The sequence below is a fragment of the Anguilla anguilla genome, chromosome 2 (assembly GCF_013347855.1).
Source record: "Anguilla anguilla isolate fAngAng1 chromosome 2, fAngAng1.pri, whole genome shotgun sequence".
NCBI classification, from domain to species: domain Eukaryota; kingdom Metazoa; phylum Chordata; class Actinopteri; order Anguilliformes; family Anguillidae; genus Anguilla; species Anguilla anguilla.
In genome coordinates this window covers 65,333,230-65,356,705 of record NC_049202.1, presented here as the reverse complement: position 1 = coordinate 65,356,705, position 23,476 = coordinate 65,333,230, and the positions used below count along the sequence as shown (strand labels likewise).

Sequence of the window (23,476 nt, the reverse complement as noted above, 5' to 3'; positions counted from 1 at the left end):
ACTTTTTTGCAGCTCTTATGTATAACATATAATGCTATCATGTATAACGCTACCAGCAGAGAAAATGTGTAATTTGTACATTGACTAGATAACGGAAAAAGCGCATACACCCAAAAACTCAGGAAGGTGCCCAACATGACAGTGGACTAAATAAAAAGGAAGAGTCCGCACACTGAATGGTCCCCAGTGCCATACGTTTATTAACTTGGTAAAATCACTAACGTTTGGAGCCTGGTGGCTTTGCATCAGACTTCTGACAAAGTTGAAGAGCCACTAGGCTCAAAACGTACCATTTTTTGGTATCAATAACATCTTTTGGCACTGGGGAGCATACACAGTGCGCAGACCCTTCCTTTTTATTCATTTGTAAATGTACCCCATTATAATTCATTAGCTGGAAAGTCAGCCTTTGACTTATGATCTGCTGAAAAGGAGGATCAGGCACGAGAGGAACAGCCTTTTAAATTCAGTTTAGCGCTGTTATCATTTACCTTGTCTTTGAACTCAGTGACCACATATCCACACTTTCAGTACTTAGGACCCTAGTGACAGCTGCTATAGATGTTTCAGTGCATAGGGTACAAACATTACGAGAACACTTTTTAAAAGGCAATATCATTTCTTCATCGAAGAAATTGGAGTATTACGGTAAAAGAAAAAGAACCGGATGTAGTATTCCAGAATAACGGTTGGCAGCCATGGCTTTCCGGTTTATAACTGTTTGACCCGAGCGAGGCTACGAGGCGTACATGCTGACGGATAGCGGACTGACCAGTTGCCTCACTGACGTAAGTGAGTAAGTTTTATTTCAGAGTAGCTAGATAGCTAACTGTATGAATTTGAATACTTATCCTCAAATTGGCACGAGTTTCTTCAATGTGTGACTAAGGTCGTTTCTACCATCTTGCCAGCTAACCTAGCCAACTAACGTTTAATATGGTAGCACTTGCTGCTGGTTAGTTTAGTGTTATCAGATACCTAATCTTTTCAAGGTGGCTAGCTAATTTAGTGGTAGAACTCTTAGCTAGCTAACAGTTATCTACTTTGATTTTAGTTATGAGAGTTAGGGCTAGTCATGAAGTTAAGCCCTGCTATGTATAGCTAGCTAATTAGTTGACTCAGTTTGTCTATGATTTAGCTAACTAGCTGGTTTACGTTAATGTCTAATAATCTAGGTCGTTTACTCGTGTGAGCCATTTTGGTAATCTAGCTGGACTATGGGTACATATCTCTGGAATGTCCTACATTCTGGCTTTAAACTCGGGCTTTCTGGAAAGTTGGAACTGGCTATCTTAGATTCTTCAACAGCAGAAATCTAAACCCCTAAGTTAAAACAAAGCATTATGTTGTTAATGTCGTTAGTTAAGTTTTTACTATTTTTATATACAAAACTGTCATTTATGACTTGGTTCCCAGAGATAATAGCTAGCTGATATTCGCGTGATGTAGTCTGCAGTATAGATAGTTAGTGTCAGATTCACTGAAGGTAGTCAGGATGACCAAACCTTGAATTATGTGTGGAATTTAGGTTGTATTCATTTAATTGTTCCGCTGTAAATAATTAGAATATTGCTGTCATGAACATCTTTAAATTGTTTGTTTTTATAAGATGGCGCGTTCTCAGACGGTTGTAATGGCACTCCGAGTTTGATAATCACTGTGGTGTTGATGGATTTTGATCAAAGCCCGAAACTACCAAAGCTTATCAGTGTATGGTGGGTATTGTTAATTAATTTGTGAGGTGCATTGTACAGTGACAGTGTTGGATTGCAAAAATGGAAAAACATGTATTTTTGCCTGTGAAGTGACAGTATGTTCTTTTCTGCTTTTCTGTTTACCTGAATTCTGCATTAGGACTCAGGAGGGCACGTAGTACTTTGGACTAGGGCCCTGTTCTGGCAGTGATTTTGATTTTGCCACTGCTGTGGTTTCCTTTAGCATTTTACTTTTGTCATACCAGCCATGGACATCAGTTGTGACATCAGTTGAAATAAAGGCATATTCTGATGAAAATGAGTTGATTTTTAAGCTTTTTTGTTGTTGTTGTCGGTCACTTCATTAGTCGAGGCAGAAACCCTCTGGGTGTTCAGGTTCAGTCTTGACACAGTTCTGGATACCGTCTGATTTGTAGGTAAATGGTGAGCCAAGATGGCCCATCATTCTTATTATTATGCGTGTTCTTTATGGTTGACTCTATGTCCGTATGGGTCTGTATGTGTTACAGGGGACTGCCTTCTCTCCCCCCTGCCCACGGTCCACTCCCAGGTCACAGTCCCTCATGGGCGGCTGGTCAAAGGGTGCAGTACTGCAGCTGTACCGAGCCCTGCTCCGGGCGGGGCGCCACCTGCAGTACACCGACCGCAACTACTACCGACGTGCGGTGACCAAGGAGTTCCGCCGCTGCCAGGCCCTGGACGCGCCGCGGGCGAAGGAGGACGCGCTAAAGAGGGGCCAGTACTTCCTCAACAGCCGCCTGGGGGGGCTGGTCTAGGACCGCCGTCAGGGAACATTCTGGAGTCTTCGTTATACCTCACAGATTTAACCTCCGGGCGTATTTATTTATTTTTTTGTTTTTGTTTTTCTTGATGCCGTAGTTTAAACTTATCCTTTGAGCCATCTGAATCCAGTTTTTGGAAAACCTCAGTATTATATTTTTGATTTTTGATTAAAAAAAAAAAAAAAAAAAAAAAAAAAAAATTTCTCCTGGTATTTAAATCTTACATTTTGCGGAATGAACCTCACGGGCCGTGTCTTTTGCAAGGTGAGAAGTGTGCGAGAGCCACATGGTCAGAAACTGAACAGAACCCAATGCAATATGTGCTGCTTCTGCCACTAACACCACCATTCTTCATTATTTCTGATGTGAGACAGACTGCCTTCATTTGCACCCAGTTACCCAAAAAGTTTCAGTGTTGTGCTTAACGTTTGTGTTGGCAGTCATTGCTCTGTTCTTAGTGTGCAGTGGTGGGTATTCTCATTCTAGTAATTTCTGGTCTCATTTCCTATGCAGAACTGAGAGGATGGCGGGTGTTGGCGGCGGCGGGAAGGGAAAGAGGGATGAAAGCGGGATCGGCACCGCCATCGACTTTGTGCTTTCTAATGCCAAGGTGGTGCTGGGGGTCGGAGGAGCAGCCATGCTAGGCATCGCCACACTGGCAGTCAAAAGAGTGAGTAGGCATTGCTGTGAAGTAGGCTTGTGTTCAGTGTTATTTCATACCGGTACTTGGTGGAATGCCATGTCTCTGTATTATGTACCGAGATATTTGTACATTCAGACCTTATACATATATTTATGTATGTGTGCACTGTTTGTGTGTAGGTGTGTATGTATGTATGTAGTGTTTGTGCTTGTGGTACATTTCTAGTGTTGGTGGGCTATTGATCTGACTGTTGATTTCCTGAATTTCTGAGCCATATGAAGTCACAGTCAAGAGAGTGGACATTCTGAATGTGAGGGGGTATTGCGTGTGGTTGGTGCTGTGGTAGCGCAGTCAATGAGAGGTGCGCTCTGTGGTGTCCAATCCCATTTTTAGATGTACGACCGTGCCTTAAGTGCCCCCACCAGCCCAACCAAAGTGGAGCAGCCTGGGCAGAGGAGCTGGGAGGAGCCGAGCTGGCTGGGGTCCTCTCCCCGCTTACTGAGCGCTGACATGAAGGCCACAGTGAGCCAGTCTCTGCAGTCCCTGCCCACTTCCTCCGGCGCCTCAGAACCAGGTGAGCTATCCCAGAGTCCTCTGTGAGGGAGCCGGTCCTCATTGTAACATGTTTGATTAGCTTCCCTTTGCCTTGCTGTTGCATAGTTTTCCTTGTTTAATTTTTCCACGGTGAGTCATTTTCATTATTATTTTTTAAAAGATTTTTTGGGCTTTTCAGCTTTATTGGACAGGACAGTGTAGAGAAACGGGAAGAACAGGGGAAGAGAGAGGGAGAGACGTGCGACAAAGGTCGTGCAGTCGGACTCGAACCGCCGACGTCGTGGCTCGTAATGAGCATGTGGACATTTCTAGTGTTAGTGGGCTATTGATCTGAGTGTTGATTTCCTGAATTTCTACAGGCTACGCCACGAAACACCCCGGCTGCCAGTTTCATTTTAGGGAGGAAGTAATGGCCTGGTAGTTCAAGGAACCGACTTTAGCCTGCACTTCCCCTGGCTTAACAAGGCTAATCACAGGCCACATGACTGCAGACTCGCAGTCATCGTTGTCTAGTGACATAGACAAAGCTGAAATATATCAAGTCAAAGTTATAGCACCCAGCTTGCAGTCATGGTGAGCCATTTGTAAAAATAAAAAAATAAAAAAAACATAATTATTCTTTTTCGCCTTCAAAACAATGCCCTCTGCTTATTAACTGGGATGGAAGTTACTGATAAGCTTGCACTGGCTGTCCTCAGATTTATCTGTTTTGGGTGTGCAAATATTTGGCTGTTGGAATGTCTTTGTACTGTGATTCAGTGCTGTTTAAAAAAAGGAAGGAAGGAAGCCATTTTAGTGGCTCGTCTTAACTGAGGAAAACTCTGCACGGTCAGATGAAGGGCCTCAGAGTCCCCCAGCCTCTTATACAGCCCTGCCTGCTCTGAGCCTCTGCAGAATGAAGTAGCCTATATAGAAAAGTGGATCTGACTGAGGTGTCTTTCCGTTGCCTCGGCAACAACAGTTGGGCTCCTGACCACATGACTGGAGTAGGGCGGCATAAGTAGGACGGCGTGTCCATTTGAATGAAAACCATTATAGGGGGTTTTGACCATCGGCAACCAGTCAGCCTTTCCATAAAGGTCTAAGAGCAGGAGATCTGATTTCCTGCCCGCATCAGAGATCGATGCTCTCTGCTACTCGGCTCAGAGCGTGAGTGCGCTTCGTTAACCTGGGACCTCTCTTTTGGGACCTCTCTCTTTTGCCAGGCAGATGGACTAGAGCAGTGGTTCCCCACCTCGGTCCTGTAGACTGGTTGTCGTTCCAACCGCGATTGCAATCCCAGAATCCCATTAATCAGCCTCTTAAGCGACATTAAGTCTGAAATAAAAGTCCCATGTGGAAATGATAAATAGCCTAATTTTTCTGAGGGAGGACTCCCAGACCCCAAACAATACATTTGCATCTTGGACCTCATCAAAAATTTTGGGCTGGCATGCAGGGGACTCAATTTAACTCTAGGAAAGTTGTTTTAGTGTATTTTGTGCCATTTTTTGCTTATTTTTTGGGTGGAATATGGATTATTAGAATTATTTGTAGGGAACCTGGTCTGCTGAGCATTGTCTATCCGATGAATAATCCTACCAAATGTTCCTACCAAAAAAATTTTTTAAATGGAAATTGTAATAATGTAATATTAATTGCACCTGAGAGGCCACTAAGCTAAACAACTTGTGGTAGGGCCTTTAACAAATGACAGCAGTAATATTGGTAATGTCTTTAAGCACTGTTCCTTATTTCCCAGCATGCCTCAATGCAAAGAGTAGAGTAGCAGTTGTCGTATGGTGCGGTCCTTGTTCATGCCCCGCCCCTTTCCCCAGGCTGCATGCGGCGAGCAAAGGGGCGTGGCGTGGTTGCGCAGGAGGAGCTGCGTCGCGCGCGGAAGCGCCTCTCCCTGCAGGAGCAGCTGTGGGCGTTTTTCCGCCAGCGAGTGTGCATCCCGGGGGAGGAGCAGGCCAGCGCCCGCCGGGCCGCCCTGGACATCTGCGCCGAGCTCCGGGTCTTCCTGCATGCCAAGCTGCCCGACATGCCCCTGAGGGAGATGTACCTGAGCGGGAGTCTCTACGACGACCTGCAGGTGAGCGAGCGAGCGAGAGAGCGAATGATAGTGAGTGTGTGAGCGAGCGAGCGTGTGAGAGAGTGAGTGAGTGTGCGTGCGTGAGTGAGTGAGCGATATTTGTCTTTACCCTTTGCCCTTATCCCGCTCTGTCTCTCCTTCCCTCTCTCTCTCCATCTATCTCCTTCCCCTCCCACTCTGTATGTCAGGTGGTGACGGCTGACCACGCCCAGCTGATGGTGCCGCTGGTCCTGGAGAAGAACCTGTGGTCTCCGGTGCCCGGGGAGGACACCATCATGAAGGCCCCGGGGTTCTGGCTGGTGCGCCGGGAGAACCTGGAGTACTTCCCCCGGGGGAGCAGCTACTGGGACCGCTGCGTGGTGGGGGGGTACCTGTCCGCGAAGGCCGTGCTGGAGCTGTTTGAGAAGCTGGTGGCCGGCTCCATGAACTGGCCGGCCATCGGGAGCGTGCTGGACTACGTGATCCGGCCGGTGGTGCCCTCGCAGTCGCTCACCCTGGAGGTGCAGTACGAGGCCGACCGCCGGCTGTACGTGGACTTCCTCCCGCTGCTCGCCCTGGAGGACGGCGTCTCGCTGGTGGCCAAGCCCCACCGCTGGGCCGAGCGCCACGAGAGCCTGTGGCGGCAGAGCGTGCGCGCGGAGCAGACGGCGCGGCTGCGGGCGCTGGACCAGGGCGACGGCGGCTGCCGCTGCCTGTGCCTGAGGGTGGCCAAGGCCGTGTGCAAGCTGGACCCCGCCCTCGCGCGCCTGTCCTCCGGCCAGCTGACCAGCGCCCTGCTGCTGCTCAGCGAGAGCCAGGGGGACTGGGCCCAGGAGGCGCTGGCCGACCGCTTCCTGCAGCTGCTGCGCGCCCTGGTGGGACACCTAGAGGCCGGGAGGCTACCTTGCGCCCTCTACCCCAAAATCGACCTGTTCTGTGAGCTCACCCCTGAGGAGGTAGACGAGCTGGGATACACCCTCTACTGCGCTCTGTCTAATCCCGAGGGCCTCCTGAGGATTGCCTGATCCAGTTCCTCATCTCGGCGTGCTCAGGGACCAATAGGAAGAGATGTTGACAGGCTAGCTCCTCCCATTTCTGTGAGTCATGACCCTCTCAGACAGGCTAGCTCCTCCCACTTCAGTGATATGAATGTCATCTCATGCCATTGTGCTCAGCTCAGTGCCTTTTTCTCAATTTTTGAACTCCATTCCCCTGTGGTTTTTCTGTAATGCAGGACAAGTGTAGTAAGGATATTGCTGAATTTCCACGCCATATCCCACCTAAAAATCAGCTGCATCCAAAATCGGGTAACCCTGAAGCATTTTAAACTGTGCACACTAAAAGAACCTTGTTAAGAGTATTGGCTTTTGGTATCACATAATCACACGATTCTGCTATCTGCCAAGAGGCAAGAAACATCTTGGTGGTTCTTCTCTTCCACCCCATACACGTGTGTATGCATAGCTAAGTTTGAAGAGCTTATTCATTAACTTCTGTGTATGCTCTGATACTGCATACCAAAATAAATTCTCTTATTGAATTCTGTTATTAGGGACAAAATAAAATTGTTGGCATTGAGAAGAATAAAAATATGTGATTAAAAGTATTGATAAAGCAGAGAGAACAGCAAGCTGTGTAACAGTCGGGCATGAGAAAGAATGGTTCATGCTTATGTCCAGTCGTAATGAATGATTTGACTGTTTGGTAGTGCTTTAGAAAATGTGTAAATAAGAATCCTACTGGATATGTTGTATGTACGTGCTCTGAGTGTGTTAAATTGTGATAGTACTGTTTGTACAGTTGGATTGCGTATCACTGCTGGTTTCTGCTGAAAGGAAAATCTGATTTACAGCAGAGACGACCTTGGCGTAAAACAAAAATATCTGTGAATAAATATAGGCCTTTCCCATGTTACGTAAAGAACTGAGTCATGTCCACAGAGCTTTGTATCTCACTTGGTTCCAAAATTTAGACAGCAGTGGCGGTCGTGTAGACTAATCCACGTGTACTTGGCTATGTCGTACTGAGTGTTTAGCTTTTCGTGGCAAAGTGAAAACGGATTTTCACTCGGTTCTTGGTGCTCTGGCGTGCATTTTCTCTTATGTTATGGGCAGCCACATTCCGAAAAACCCCACCTCGGGCATGTCCTCTGACTGTCACGGTCTCTTAGGCACTAGAGCAGATGGGTGTATGTAATGGTTCCAGTGCAGTGCTCATGTGGAGTTCTGTATCGGCATCCAACACTGGTGTGTGATGAGCTAAGGAATAGCTATGGGGTCACATCTGTTGTGCTGTATGAGCTGGTCTTTTGTCGCTAATTCATGCCATATGTTTTTAATTTTGAGTTACACACACTTGGCCCTACTCTCCTTGCCAAGTCTACCTTTTAAGTTGTACACTGTAAGGAAGAATGATTGCTCTGCTTGTTAACTTGAAGCGTTTGTAAGAGTTAGTTGCATTATGAAGTGGTAACTGGGCAACACCCTTCTGACTCGTACAGAAGGTAGGGTTCAGTCATTTCATTTTTTCAAAAAGGGAACATCCAAAGTTTCTCGTAAATGTTGTAATGTTCTAAATCTGGGGAAGAGAGTTCTTCACATATGGGCCTATGCTTCACCGGTGGGTGGAGCAAGGTTTTGGGCAATGCCATGGTTTTCATGAAGATCTGCATATTTGTGTGTAAACACTAAATATTTTTGTACCATATAACTCAAAGAAGTATCAGAGAATATTTATGTTTGATATACAGCCACACACACCAGGCATACCCTTGTTCAAATAAAGAATACCTCCTTACAGGTGACTTTCTGTGTTACTAGGGATCTTGTGGGGTTGGGAATGACATGCTAGTGTAATGGGATTAGTTCTTCCATTGGTTTCCATTGTTGAATTCTTAACCATCTGGTTTAGCAGACATGTTGCATAGGGAGATTCTCTTTACTAAAGGTGCTGCTGTGCATTATAGCCAGACTGTGTCCTTACATTCATTATTCTCCATCAACAGATGTGGCACCCACAGCATTTAGTACTGCATGTGCTTATTAAGAGTAAGTCAACACAGGGCAGGAAACTGCTGTTGCAACACTCTCTCTACGAGTCAAAATTTTTAACCTGATAGCTTGCCTGGCCACGCCCGATCAGTGATGCCTCTACAGGTATTTTTCCTCGACTGTCAATGGAAAAAATGCCTGCTTTGACGTCACTGATGGCACGCAGGTCAGCTGTTCAGTGAGCCACATTTAACTGATTACCATGCACATCTAGCCAGTGTGCAGTCATCACTTCAGACTGCATTTCAGAATATTAACAATCAAAGGCTCTTCGCAGCGTTACGCTGGAGGTGAAAAAAGTTGAATAGATGGGAGTTCTGGACTGAAAAGATTAATTGAGAGGAGTGATGCGTGTGAAAGGGTGGCACGGGTACAAGCCAAGATCCATAACCACTATTCACACATTCACGGTTTTCACAGGTATTCATAAGCAATATAGAATACATTCTAGAGAGTACCATCCTGTTGAAGTGAAAATCGTGTTTTCGAAATGTGAAGCAAAAGCAAATAATTCTATTGCCTTAGCAAAGGTTTCACTAATGTACAGTAATTAAGTAAAATAAGTGATTTTTTTTCCTGTTTGTGTTTTTTATTTGAAGATTTTTATTATGCACAAACCTAATTTAGAATATGCACTGGGTGCAATCAGCTAATAACATTACTGATTATAGCTTACTAAGCATTGGTTTTCTTAGTTTTCAAATAATTACGATTGATAGCCAAGGCAGCAAAGTTTCAGCTGTTTGCTATCAGGAATGAGTAAATGTATTCTGCTTGTCTGGGCTGCTTCACACTTAACTGCAGAGCCCTCGGGATTCACAAGTAGATTTTCCCTGCCCCAAACGACGGCTCAGCGCCAACAACGCAGGAAAACTGCCGAGCTGATTCAAGCCATTGGGAATGTGGAAAGCATTTTTATTGGGCAACGCGAAGCCAGACCTTCGCCACACCTTCATCCCACGTCCATCTCACATGCAACACAATTTCTGGCCACCAGAGAGCAAGGTTTTGCATGCTTACAGGTTTCTGTGTGAGTAGTTAAAATGCCCATAACATCGATTAACTCAGGAAATAAAATTCCCGCTCTGTTTCCATCTGTTAAATAAATTAGCCTGCTGAGCACAATAGTAATTACCTGAAAAAAATATAGTCAACGAGGTCCATAAGCTGTTGCAATGGCTTCAAATGTGAAGATGTGTTTCGTTGACTTCGGAGGTTGGAAATGCAGGTTCAGGATGTAAAAGTTACAAAAATTACTCTACGAGACTCTGAGATAACTTAGCAAAAGACTAACATCAATAACGATCAAAGATAATTAGCTAAGTTTATATCAGCGATATACCAACAAATTGTTTTTATTGTTTTATTTTAAGTGAGGGTAATAGCGTCAATATATCGCCTTGTAGTCGTGGAAGTGAATTTCAAATGGGGATTGTCCTGGGCTGGCCATCGCAACTATGCCCTTGAACAAATGCAATTCCTTTTATTTAGTCAATCTATTCAACAGCATGAATACACGGTAAAATGTATACTTGCTTAGGTCTCCGTGCATAAGATCTGCTGCCATGAGAAAGTATAATGTAACAGCAAGACTGACAATACTGTATCACTTATCGTCGGTTTTTAATATCGTCGGTCCGTAACTGCGAGAACTTATTGTAATTTCTGAATATGCAACTATTCCAAAAACTACAGTCAGCTTGATGGATTTTTAGACCCAATAATGAGCTTCACTTTACAAATAAATTTAATGATAACAGTTCCATTATCTACGCGTGAAAGTACGCAGACGAGTACTCGTAAAGAATATATATATATATACCTAGCTAGGAAGTTAGCTTGTAAAATATGGATCACATCTAGACCTGTTTCCACTGAACTTGTCACACTGTTTTCCCAAATGCACAACTTTCTGGACTCTAGCAGACTAACTTTTAAAGAATATAGGGTGTTAGATGGAAGCATGACTTCCTGGTCAATATTATTATTTAGTACCATCGTGGAAACCTACGTATCTATTTGACCTACATACCGGAAGGTTTTCTGACCATAAATATTGTCCCATGCCTTCGGACTCTGATTGGCTAGACTACGTCATGTTTGGAAACTATATAACTATCTGACTGTTTTGCGGAGTGATACAACATTTACAAGAGCGGATGGTTACATTTGGTGGTGGTGTGTTATACACATAAATATCCGCGTGACCAAGCCTTCGGGTCTTTCCAAGGTGTACTGTAGTTAATATCATATTCAACATTCCGAGCGATTGCGCTCTCCACCACCATGGCGGAATAACGGCTGCAGCGGCCACAAAAGCAGCGGCAATCCCAACAGTGCCTCAGCGAAGTGCACTGGCTTTATATTTTGCAAAAATGGCGTAAGTATACATATCTGTTTTAAGCTTGGTATTGTATGAATGCGATCCTTAATATGCAGGCAGGCAAGCGGCCAAGTTATCCATCGATAACTAACCTTAACCTCGGTGGCAGTCGATATCTTGTTCTCTAACCAGTCAGCAGGCGGTAACTCCGTCTAGCCAGCTGCTATTAAACGTCTGTTGTATAAGTATTCGGTTTGATAACGTTAATATAGCTAACGTTGTCAAAGTACCTATATACGTCTGATATGAGTAAACCAGCAGGACGCCTGTATCACCTCTCTTACAGGCACGTTCAAAACGTGGTTGATAATGTACCGAGTCTCCTAACTAGAATATATATATGTGTGGCAACGTGGCGCTTATAAAATGGCGTTTGTCCTCCTGCATGGGAATTGAGTGTGTTAAAATGGCGGCAGTTGACTTCCTCCACCTCCCCGAGGGTGTCGGTTCCTCCCCCCTGTCGTGAAGGGAGGCTTTTATTTCGTTGAGGGAGTGGGGATCGGAGTTTCACCCTTCTGCCTCCTTAAACGTCATGACTATTGTTATGGAAACAGTGTGACAGGGCGGAGTTACCGGTAAAGCATAACCATATCAGGCTGTGTTATTACTAGCGGAGGGGCGGGTATTTCACGGCAATACTAGACAGAAATACTAGAGGAAAAGAACTACGGCCCTGTGACTAACGAATAACTATTAATTTATAAGTTTCACTTCTTATTGTGTGTTCATAACAGTGTGTTTGTAGATTTCACTCAATCCATTAAAAATTGAGACGTGGATCCAAGTTATGTGTTGCTTTTGTAGGTATGATTTTTTAGTACCTTGAATGGTATCTAACTGAATCCAATGTACAGAGATATCAACAGATATCTAAAAAAAATCTTACTGCAAAAAGGCCTTTACCTTCCTCTTCTGTACTGAAAAGATTTACAATTCACCGATCAAATCGGCCACACCCGGAAGAATTGGTGGCACTGGTGTGTTTTGAGTTGTTGGTCACAATACTCAGCCCCGCTGTCCTCCTCTTGTCCCTTCAGGTCTCCTAAGGCAACTCTCAGCACTGCTGCAGTCGACAGCACAAAAGCACAGCTCGACTCCTCATCGTCAGCAGACTTGACCCTCCTCCTCCTCCCGCACGCAGCTGTTCTGCAGACCCACCTGACAAGCGGCCATGTCTCTGAGCTCGCTCCCGGCCATGGGCGACGTGGGGGCCCTGCTCTTGGGCCCCTCGTTTCTGACGGCTGACCCTCCGGGGCCCCTTCTGGACGAAGATGAAGAATATTTAGTGGGGACCACTTCTCCCCTCTCTTTCTCTTCTGCTGATTCTCCCACTTCTCTCCTTTCCCTCTCCCCCCCTCCCTCCCCTCCTCCTGCCCTGGGATGCAAGCTTGGGGATGAGCTGCTGCCCCTCCCTTGGCTGTGTGACAGCGCAGTGCTGGACGTCTCCATTAATCCAGCTGATGGCAAGGGTGAGGCCTGCAGACTCTCTACCACACATTTAGCCCTGCTTTTGCCAGCTCTGTAAGATGTCACCAGGTCTGCTTGTTACATCCATTTAGTAAAATTCACATTATCATCAAATGTTGAAATTTACCACCAGGCCCAACTGATAATTATAGCCTATTAGCCCCTGCGGCCCATTATAAAGCCTTGCATGGGTCTTCTAATGCAGTTGACCTGTAAGCAGGAATGTGTGGGGGTTTTCTCTGTAACATTTTTCTCTCTCTTCAGAGGATGGCTTCTCGGGCATGGACTGGATGGCAGAGGACATAGACCTGAGCGAGTTTGACCTGGACTCCCTCATGGGCTCCTATGAATCAGACGAGCCCCCCAGCTCCCCAGAGGAGCTCATAGCTTCCCTGGAGTCTCACATGGATCTGGATCTGGATCTGGATCCCCTGCAGTTCACCGCCCCCGCCACCTCCATAGCCCCCCCACTAGAGGAGCTGGCCGTCCCACAGCCTGACCTTCCTCCCCCCTCCCCTATGCATTCCCCAGAGCCCCAGCAGGAAGTGGCGATCAAGTCCGAGCCTGCCTCCCCGGCCCCTTCGCCTTCTCCCCTCCCGGCCCTCCTGCCCACCTTCGCCCTGGAGCTGGGCAGTGAAGTGGACGTGGCGGAGAACGAGGGCGTAGCTCCCGGGATCGTCCTCTCTCTCTCCGCTTCCCACATCGTCGTCCTCCTGGCCCCAAAAGAAGAGGCGGCCGTGGTCTCCCCCGACGACCAGTCTGACACCGACAGCGGAATCGGGTCGGACTCCCCCCGCCACAGCTCCTGCTCCACCCCGCCTCCCTCAGGCACGGCCCCGCCCCCAACCCCGCGAGCCGCCTCCAGGTCCAAACCGTACTCGATCGTCAGCAAGTCTGAACCGGCGGCCAAACCCGGGAAGGTGAAGTCTGCTTCGGGCGCTCCTGTAGTGGTGGAGAAGAAGCTGAAGAAGATGGAGCAGAACAAGACCGCCGCCACCCGCTACCGGCAGAAGAAGAGGGTGGAGCAGGAGAGCTTGAGCGACGAGTGCAGCAGGCTGGAGCAGAGGAACCGGGAGCTGACCGAGAAGGCCGACTCCATCAGCAAGGAGATCCAGTACCTCAAGGACCTCATTGAGGAGGTGCGCAATGCCAAGAACAAGAGGAAGAGCCGCCCAGAGCAACTGTAGTGGCGCTCTGGGACGGGGAAAAAAATGTGAACAAAAAGCTGTGCGTTCCCCCCAGAGATCCCGCACAGTATGTTTTAACCACGTCCACAGATGCAGTGTTTTAGGTGATATCTGTGATCATGTCTGAGTTTGGAAAAGGAATTAATCCCCCCCCCTTCCCCCACTCCACCCCACCCCACCCCACCCCACAGCTCCTCGACAATCACATCTTTGTCTGTTACTCCCACTTTCATTTGTCTACTCTGCTTGTATTAAAATTCCCTTTTATCATCTTCAGTCCAGTTAAGGGGTCACATTAATTTATCCAACTTTCTTTACCCCCAACTTAAGTGGTTTTTGTAAAACGGCCTCATTTGTGCTCAATGTGGATTTTATTTATTACAAAAACCTCTGATCTTTGTATATAGTCTGTCAGGTGCCACTGGTAAGATTGGCTTGCTAAAAAAGCTTTCTATGTTTTCAAATAAAGCTGTAGTGAAACTAATGTTTGTAGTTTGGTGTCTTCCTTCAGTTTTTATGGATGTGCCTTGCTATTCTTGAAATATTATCCAAGAAAGTACCTAGATTATGTCAGGCCTTGTATTAGTTTAGGCTATATTGTGCAATTGCTAGCATTGCTTGCTTCAGAAAGGTAAACTACATTACGGTTTTAATTCCCATATTGCCTGGATACTAGTTGATTGAATGTATGTTAGGTTCCTTTTCAAATTTTATGAATAAGTACTCCTCTATTCATATTTATAAATGCGTGAATTATCCCCATCAGAACTATTTGTTAAAATGCTTTCACCTGGGAGGCCCTGGCAAGATCATTTGGTATCTAGGCTGCCTTGCCTAATTTGGCTAATGCACAGTAATCATTGGCTTACTAGGTAAACATGTGCTTGTGCATTTATCAGTGGAAATGCCTACAGTGGTCCATTTTGTATATCTTAAGCTTGGCAGTGTGACCTGTTCGTGTGCTGTCTGAAGTTAAGAGAATTGTTCTTGAAAGGCATGAAGTCGAACCATTTGGAACAAATGCTGCTCACTTTAAATCTAAAACAAGTTGGAGTATTTGCGTCACCAGAGTGGTTGAACAGCTGCAGTCTAACGTGGAATCTGCTGGAGAAATTCTAAAGAAGCAGGAAAGGGAAATGAAACTAGCTAGAAGCAGAAATTCAGACCTGCTAATAATGGCAGCAGGGTTTTTTTCTGTGTGGGAAGTTGGCAATGACTGGAATGAAGAAATAATGTGGTTGGTTGAGGGTTGCAGCCAAGTAAAGTGACCTTTTTCAGTGCAATAAAATGTCTGCCCTCACATGGGAGTAGTTTTAACTGCTACATTTTACATACTGATGATTCTAACCTGACTATCCTGTTCAGACAGTTACTGAACATTATTAAATGAAAGTGGCCACACCTCATGTTCAGGTTATCACACCCATGCGGAAGAAAAGACTGGCATGGCAGGTCTGGGAGGAAAAAAAATGTGTTCCATGAATTCAGATCATTAAATAGAACAGGCCTATGGACGCACCTTCAGGCTTTTTTTTTGTCTGTTGTCTTCATAAGTACATTTGTCGGTTAATCTGACTGAAGGTGCAGTTGGCTGGCTGTGTGTAATACCTTTAATTCTGTAAACCCCACATATCAGGCTGTCAGTGATTGAGGGGAGCCCTTGCTGGTACTGTGCAATGGGAACGAGGTCTGCTTGCTCTACTGGAGGGCAATTCAGCTCTGATTCTTGATGGCCACCATACAGTCCTGAGATTGAGGGTCTCTGGTACTGATGGAACAAGTAAAAAATTTAAGCCATACAATATACTCTTGTAATTACAGTAATCAGCTCACCACTGCTAAAGACAGTAAGTCAGGCAATTAACTAGCTCAGGTCATGTGGGTGTCACCAGGAATTAATGTATGTGCTACTGGTATTTTAAATTTTAAACTTCACATTCACTTGCATCTTTTATTTCAAATATTTTTGAATCACACTGGGTGAGAATAGTTTGAAATGAACATGGCTACATCCCTACATTATCCCCTGTAACAAGTAGTGTGAGGATGCCAAATAGTAATGCGATAAAACATACAATAAGAAAATTCTTTTTTTCTATGTCAGGCACATCTTTGACAAGCCATTTGACTGTAAACGACTGGGCTTTTGTCCCAGCTGAATTTTCCATAGCCTTTGCATTTCAAAGTGGAAACAAATGACTCCTGCATGAAACATGTATGGCCTGTCTGTATTTTGTCGTGCAACATGAGTGAACATGCAGCATTTTGGTTACTCTTACTGTTTTTGATCTGCACCACCTTTCAGTCCCACCAAGTATAACCAGAAAAATAATATTCAGGGTGGGTGCTTCAGTCAATACACTGGTTAGGTTAGCACCAAAGATTAAAGAGAGCATTGCAAGGCAAATGGTCACTCGTTTAACATAAGATTGGTGTTTTTATTTATTTATTTTTTTTTAAACTGGATGAACAAGGAAACCAACAAGTTCAGACTGGTCTGAGCTGGAAATGCATGTTTGCGTTACCAACGGCATTATGACTTGCGAGCCAACTTCCGCGTTCAGTGACATTCCAACGGCACACCCTTTTGCATTTCTAGAGTGAGTGTGTACCTGCACGAGCGGGGTAGGGTGTCCATAAGGCTGCAGAACAGAAGAATTAGTATTAGGCAGAGACTCAGTCCATGCATAATCACACTACTAAGTGCTGATTTCTATTAATTGATTAATTACATAAGGGTACGTCCAAATTTAAATATGAATTCTAATCTACTAGTATGATTGTATGGCTTAAAATGAGTGTTTTTATTTCGTATTCCATGGAGAAAATGTTATAACAGCTTTAAAATGTTTGCATATGTAAATAGATCCTATTTTTAATCCTGCATCACTATATTTGTGGTAGAACCACCAAACTAGAATTACCCCTGGCATGTACTTGTACCGCAGTTCAATTCGACACTGTTATTTTGGAAAGTAACATTGGGCCTTTGGTAGGCCTACTCATGGAACATAAAATTATTTACATATCAATCAATCTTGTTAACCCAAGAGAAAGGAAAAAAAGCTTTTGGAAGCTGAACAACCCATTATTGTGAGATGACTTCTTTAAAATAAAAGAGGCCACCAACATGATTTCAGCTGAGAGTTGCTGTAGGCCAAGGAATATAATTCTTACGGTAGTCATTGGGAATAGTTTAGTATTCAGTACAGAAAACTGGCAATTTAGTGGCAGAAACAGATAACAAAAATTGAAATAATTCAAGAGGAGAATATACTCAAAGAAAGTATTGATACATGTGGAAAAGATTGTTGTCTCATAAAAATACAGACAGATTATTCAAACTGCAATTGGAACTGGACCACATATTTTTGTTTGACATAATGCAAGAATCCTGGGTAACAAAAACACGTTTTAGCAAAAATACTTTCAGAAATATTATTTATTTTGTTGAAGGAGCTTTGTAGAGTACATTTTAGCATTGTAGAATAAATGGACTCCTGTCTCCTACAGGGAACAAAAAATAAGTTGTTGGGACTTCAAGAAGAAAGGGTGGATCTGAATTTTATTCCCTTAATGACAAGATAAAGTTAAAAAATAAATTTAACATGTTGTCACTTAAGGGGCCATGTCTAAGAACTGAAAACTGAAGGTCTGTGTTGCAAAAAACAAACTAACAAACAAAAAAAGTTAGAAGATAAATATTTTTTATTAAATAATGAGATTGATAGGAACATTTATGTTGAACGTCCTTGTTTTATTTGGACAATATTTTACATATTGTCCAAATAAAATACACTATTTTACACTGTACAATGTCTATTGTAAAATCATGATTTTTTAATTGTCGATTTTTTTTTTCATTTCTCATTATTGAATCGTAGAATGCATTTAATGGAAACAAAATAATTCTCAGAACTATATAAGTAACATGCAAAAAACGGAGGTATATTGAGAGTAAGTAGTTCCGCATGACTTCCGGTCTGACGACTCGCAGATTGTGATTATCCGGAATTTTGAAAGTCATTTTTGTGACAAATTTCTGCGCGCGGGACAGGATATTTAAGAGATTTTTTTTGCACGGGCTTAACATATCCTCTCATTCGCGAAGAAATTTTTCCACAAAAAAACATTATATGACATTTATTTAGCAAAAACGACGTACAGAATTGGCCGTTGCAGGACGCCTGTCCCAGGTCTGCGCAGATAGAAACAGATAGGTTGTGTGCAATCTAGTCTGAATGCAGGTGACGCGACTGAAACTTTAGTGCCGAAGTACTTTCAGTTTAGACTTCTCATTTCAAGGCTGTTTGGGAGGCCGTACCTCCGTTTAAAGGGAAGCAACTTGGTGCATGTTGTTTTCCAGAATTGTAAGACGGTAAGTTAATACGCGAGCAATGCTATCGCTTGGCAGCCTATCAGACCCATTTTTTCTCGTATTTTCTCTTGTCTCAGTATGACCAAGACCAAAGATGGTGTATGGATGATGTCTGAAAATCTCGGGTTCGCTTGGAATTCGGAGTCATTTTCCGTGGTCTTGGAATCGGTCTCGGAGTGTGAAACTCGCATTAATTCCGATGGAGATCACGTAAAGTATATATGTAAGAAAATATTTACAAGGTATCTAACTGGGAAAAAAAAACACCGTGTAGCGTACATGTATATCAAATGTTGAGAGCTCATCGAAACATTTACCGTCATGTTTGTAGTTTCTTGCAGACCGGGAAATCGGTGGATAAAAGAAATCCGTTTAGGAAAGAACTACAAACATGGCGACTATGTATTCAAAGAATTTACACGTGGCCACCATCTTTTCTATTTTAAAACCTGTATCTATTTATTATTTCATATATATATTATATTATAATACATATAACTGTATATGTTATATATTATGTGTTATCAAGAATACAAAGACTTCTCTTAAAAAGTAATTATGCTTAATTTTTATTATTTTTTGAAAATCTAGTTTAGTCTGCCTACCTAAAGTTACCATTAGAGCAACAACTTAATGTAGGCTGTAATCTACACTGTATCAATAAACACAAATTAATAAAGAATCTGTGTGAAAACAAAGAGTTGGGTGGCAGAACTTATGTACACGAGGTGTCAGCCAATGACTGGGTAGGTTTCTATTTTGATATAAACAAAAAAGTGAGATGGGGGGGGGGGGGGGGGGGGGGGGACAGCAATTAACAACCTGGCTTGGCTTAGTGTCCGGATGAGATCCACCACTAGCAACAAAATGCTTATTCAGCAATTTACAATGTTATGGTATTGGTAAGATTGATAAGATTTATTCATTTTACCCTCAAAACATACAAAGATATTACAGACCTGCAATATCTGGATTCATGCTATTTGGGTTTACATCTAAATATTAATTTAATGGTTACCCAACATTTTTCAGCTTAATAGTGTAATGGGAAGTAGAAGGAGATAGTAAAAATATAGCTAAAACAAAACCCAAATTACCCAAAATTGGGATGGATCTGGTTCAGTTTAAGAAATGACAGTTTCACACCTATATAAATGCTGTCATTTACATTTCATATGGTGAATATGGTGTAATCCTTTGAAAACTACAATGCTATGGTCTCTGTCTCAAGCTGTAATCAAGTTTCTCTGATCCCGGTCTTAAATTGTCTCGAACCTTCATGGTCTTGCTCATGAACTCGTATTACCACTCAAATCAACTCATAGCCTAATTCAAAACTATTTTTCTCCCACACCACATTAAGTTTAGCTCACATAATGGAACAAAACCATGATAATTGTTCTTACAAAAGGCATCACACAGGCTTCTCTTCCAGGATGGCTTCCCTGAATTCTGCTGTCCACCAACAGCATGTCATCTGGGAAACTAAAGAGCTGGTGGCCTACCTGCATCCCTCCCCCTGGACACCTGGAGCCACCATCGTGACTCCAAAGGCCTCTTGTGGGGCCCACAGCATCTTCCAGCTGGCCGAGCGGGACTTCCTGGGCCTGCTGCTGGGGGCGCGGGTGGTGGCAGCCCTTCTGCGCGAGCGGCTGGGGGTGCACCGCTGCGCCCTAGTGCACAGGCCGCACCGCGACCAGCCAGCTCACATACGGGTGCTGCCTCTGCACGGGCTTGAGCCCAATTGGAGGCCCCACCTGGCCCCGGAGGAGGACTTCCAACCTCACGACCCAGGCTACTGCAGCTCCAAAAGTGGGCCGCGCTGGCAGAGCGATGAGCTGGAGGGGGTCCGTTCCAGGGTCCGGGCCCAGCTCCCCGACCCCAGCGCACCCCCGAGCTACGTCTTCCTGGGGGAGCCCTCCCACGACGGCCTGTTCTCGCGCATCGTACGAGGGGAGGAGCAGCAGTGGCGGCTGTGGGATGACCACGCCCACGTGGCCTTCCTCACGCCCTTCCCCAACTCGCCCGGTTTGACCGTGGTGGTGCCGCGCCGGCCGCTGTCCAGCGATATCTTCAGCCTGGAGGAGGAGGATTACCGGGCCCTGGCCCTGGCCAGTCGCCAGGTGGCTCAGCTGCTGCAGAAAGGCCTGGGGGCCTGGGCCGTGGCGCTCATCTTTGAAGGCTTTGAGATCGACTACGCCCACGCCAAGCTTATTCCCTTGCTCCCTCCGCCTGGTGAGCAGCCCCCCACCTGTCATTCTCCCCAGTTCAGTACCGTCTACCCTGGATACGTGACTTCTGCTGACGGGCCTGCTGCCAGCCCAGAGAGCCTTGCAGAAATTCACACCAGAATTACGCAGTCTTAGATCTGGAGCAACTGAAACGAACAAGTTCTGCTGTTAACTACTGCTACTACTAGTTTCCCTGTTTACATTTTTGCCAACCACTAATACAAACGGTCTTGCATTTCCGTATATATGTACGTGGTATATAAGTTAATCAGAGTGTACATGTTCATGTTAATCTGAAGGAAAAGCAATAACAGCATTCCTCATTTTCAATAAAAGGGGCCAAATGACGATGAACATGGGGTTGTGTAGATTCTCATTTATTTAAACTAGTTATTGTTTCTGTGAAGGTCATGTTACCTCCTATTATATGGTGGGAAAACACTGAATCCAGGCTGTATGTAGACTCATTTTTTTATTAACAGCACACTTTTGGCTTGTTTCATTCTTTCGTTTAAATGTTTTATTGTGATGCTTCTTGCACTGCACATCTTTATTTATTGTAGATAAATGTGTATGAATGACATTAGACATTTTTATTAGTATATGGATGTTTTATGATAAAAATGAGACCACATGTTAAGATTAGAATGTGCCCTGTACATAGTAGAATGTCCTGTGTTAATTCAACTCAAACAGCGTACATAAGTCCAGTTGGGACTGTATGCACTCTGTAAAAGTTGATTTAACTCATTTAATTGCGTTTTGATGAAAAAATTATGGAGAAAAATGATTGGATCATTGAAAACACTGAGGAATTTGTGAGCACTGTAGCCTGGATCTACTGTGCTCACAAAAAATCTGTTTGTTAATCAAGTGAGTGATAGCTTATTCTAAATCACCTTTAAATGTTAATTTAGAGTAAGTTCAGAATAATAAACAAACTCAAGTGAAATGTTGATCTTAACTCCTTATTGGTACACAGTCCGGCCCTTCGGACAAACAAATAATTCAGGGTGTACCACAGAATATGTGACACACTATCATGCTTAAAATAAGTTAGCTATTTTATTAAAACCCTTTGTGACATTGCAGAAAATATGTAGTCATCTTGAAGTAGATTGCCTTCTATATGTTGTTAGACAAGGGTTCACATGGAAGGGTTCACTTGGGGAATTCCCCTGTATTCGGGCTCTGTTTCTCTTGATTAAGTAAGGTTACTTAAAATGTTTAAGTTCCACAATTTTGTATTTAAATGGCAGGTCGATCTATAAATCGTTTTGAAATGTAATCACTTTGAAAAGGAATAATTTTGTAGACCACATGATCAAAAATGTAAACATAACTTGCCTGAGAACGGATCAGGATGATTAAAAGTCCTTAACTGAATGTAGAACATTAATTCTTTAAAACACAAATATCTGTTTCTGACAAAATGTGGCATAAAATTGGTAAATCCTTAGAAGTATCTAATGAAAAATATTTAACAGCCCATTATAATTCAGGAATTGCAATTATAGACAGAGGTCTCCTCGGACCAAGTTTCTTGGTTTGAGTTGTACAGATTTGTTAAGAAAAAGCTGTATCATGAAAAGCAATCACCAGAGGAGGACATAACCGCACAAGAGGCTATAGAATGTACTGAAATTAGCATTATCTATTTATAAGACCAGAACATTGACAAAATACACATCATATATACTTTATATACTTTTGTACTTTAATATTTGTGCTCGGCTGTGCCTTTATTAATCAGAATCGGTCCATTGTATCCATGCATTACACATATACAGAATTTTTCTGCTGTAAAATTTACCTCATCTTTCCTCTTCAGTTCTCAGCTGTGAAGCCTGTTGACCCTTAATTAATTTGTTAATCAGTATCAATCCACTGTATCCATACATTACGCATATACAAGTTTGTTTTTGTAGGAAGGATGACGCTGGTTGGTCTCTGTGGCATTGTGCAATCCATGGATGGATCTTAATTCAATTAGACAGGTGGCTTATTAATAGAATTTTTCCGCTGTAAAGTTGACCTCATCTGTATCAGTTCTCAGCTGTGAAGCCTGTTGACCCTTAATTAATCCCACAGGAATTTAATTAACAGCTAATTCAGGTATCTGTTTAGGCATTAATTGTAATGCTTAGTATGTGAGATTGTCACAGGTGATTATCCAGGAGAAGCAAAGGTAAACTTCACAGAGTTCTGACCAGCAAGAGGAGAAAACAAGTCACAGAGCACTGATCAAAGCACCAGACCTGGGTCAAATAATCATTTCACATATTTCATAGGCATTGAAATACATTTATTTCATTATTTACGTGGAAAATGCATGTACAAATAAAATTATTTATTTTGTTCATTAAAAAAATTCTATTGCAGATTATTTATTTTAAAACATCCAAATATCAAATATTTTAAGCAGGATATCTATTTAAGTCATTCCAAATATTTTCAGTTGTTAAATTCCAGTTGTAGTTTGACACGTTGTCCATATGAGGCTTGTAAACGATACTGGAAAAAGTATGAATTTCACTATGATGTTATATCAGATATTTTCATCCCCAACCTTGGGGTCTTTGGTTGGGGGATTGGGACTGGTATTTAAGTAGTGGTATTTAGGTCAGAATAGTGTTCACTGTGTGAACTAAACTGTGTTCTTGGCTAGAAATAGCTGTAAAAAATAAGTATTCTATCTTATTGAACCTGTGTTTTGTAGTTGTCTATGACCATGAAATGCACTTTTTGTACGTCACTGGATAAAAGTGTCTGCCAAATAAATGTAATGTAATGTAAGTATCAATTTACTGGGGTTTAAGTATCAATTTACATCTGACTACAAAGATGAAGCATGAACCACAATAAGGTTGGATTCAAACTATGAAAATATTAAATACAGCACTGCAATCTGGTCTGAACTCACCTCTTCTGTATTCAGAGATCGAGGTGATGTGATGACCAGAGTGGCTCATTACTGTGCTTGACTGACCTTGAACGTGTGTACAAAAAAACTGTTGTGTTTTTCTGAATTC

The 23,476-nt window shown here is 43.5% G+C and overlaps 3 protein-coding genes across 6 annotated transcripts; all 3 read left to right on the top strand.

The window, feature by feature from the left end:
- The first annotated feature begins 321 nt into the window (after positions 1 to 321).
- LOC118220190 (mitochondrial dynamics protein MID51-like) lies at positions 322 to 8,551 on the top strand. Of its 3 annotated transcripts, none has more exons than XM_035403894.1 (6): positions 322 to 788; positions 2,225 to 2,761; positions 3,011 to 3,167; positions 3,534 to 3,714; positions 5,513 to 5,769; positions 5,958 to 8,551. In XM_035403894.1, the coding sequence occupies exons 3-6, from the start codon at positions 3,021 to 3,023 to the stop codon at positions 6,771 to 6,773; spliced, it is 1,401 nt and encodes a 466-aa protein (XP_035259785.1). In that variant the 5' UTR covers positions 322 to 788; positions 2,225 to 2,761; positions 3,011 to 3,020; the 3' UTR covers positions 6,774 to 8,551. The 3 variants fall into 3 exon arrangements, with proteins under 3 accessions (XP_035259785.1, XP_035259786.1, XP_035259787.1); XM_035403895.1 differs by having other exon boundaries at positions 322 to 792; XM_035403896.1 differs by lacking the exon at positions 322 to 788 and adding an exon at positions 801 to 1,715.
- A 2,408-nt stretch (positions 8,552 to 10,959) lies between these two features.
- atf4a (activating transcription factor 4a) lies at positions 10,960 to 14,319 on the top strand. The gene is made up of 3 exons (XM_035403897.1): positions 10,960 to 11,178; positions 12,219 to 12,650; positions 12,913 to 14,319. Exons 2-3 carry the CDS (start codon positions 12,353 to 12,355, stop codon positions 13,833 to 13,835), a joined length of 1,221 nt encoding a protein of 406 aa, XP_035259788.1. The 5' UTR covers positions 10,960 to 11,178; positions 12,219 to 12,352; the 3' UTR covers positions 13,836 to 14,319.
- A 3,474-nt stretch (positions 14,320 to 17,793) lies between these two features.
- LOC118216953 lies at positions 17,794 to 20,916 on the top strand. 2 transcript variants are annotated; one of them, XM_035398629.1, is made up of 3 exons: positions 17,794 to 18,213; positions 18,291 to 18,436; positions 19,649 to 20,916. In XM_035398629.1, coding segments are annotated over exons 2-3 (933 nt in total). In that variant the 5' UTR covers positions 17,794 to 18,213; positions 18,291 to 18,434; the 3' UTR covers positions 20,580 to 20,916. The 2 variants fall into 2 exon arrangements, with proteins under 2 accessions (XP_035254520.1, XP_035254511.1); XM_035398620.1 differs by lacking the exon at positions 18,291 to 18,436.
- Positions 20,917 to 23,476: the final 2,560 nt, after the last annotated feature.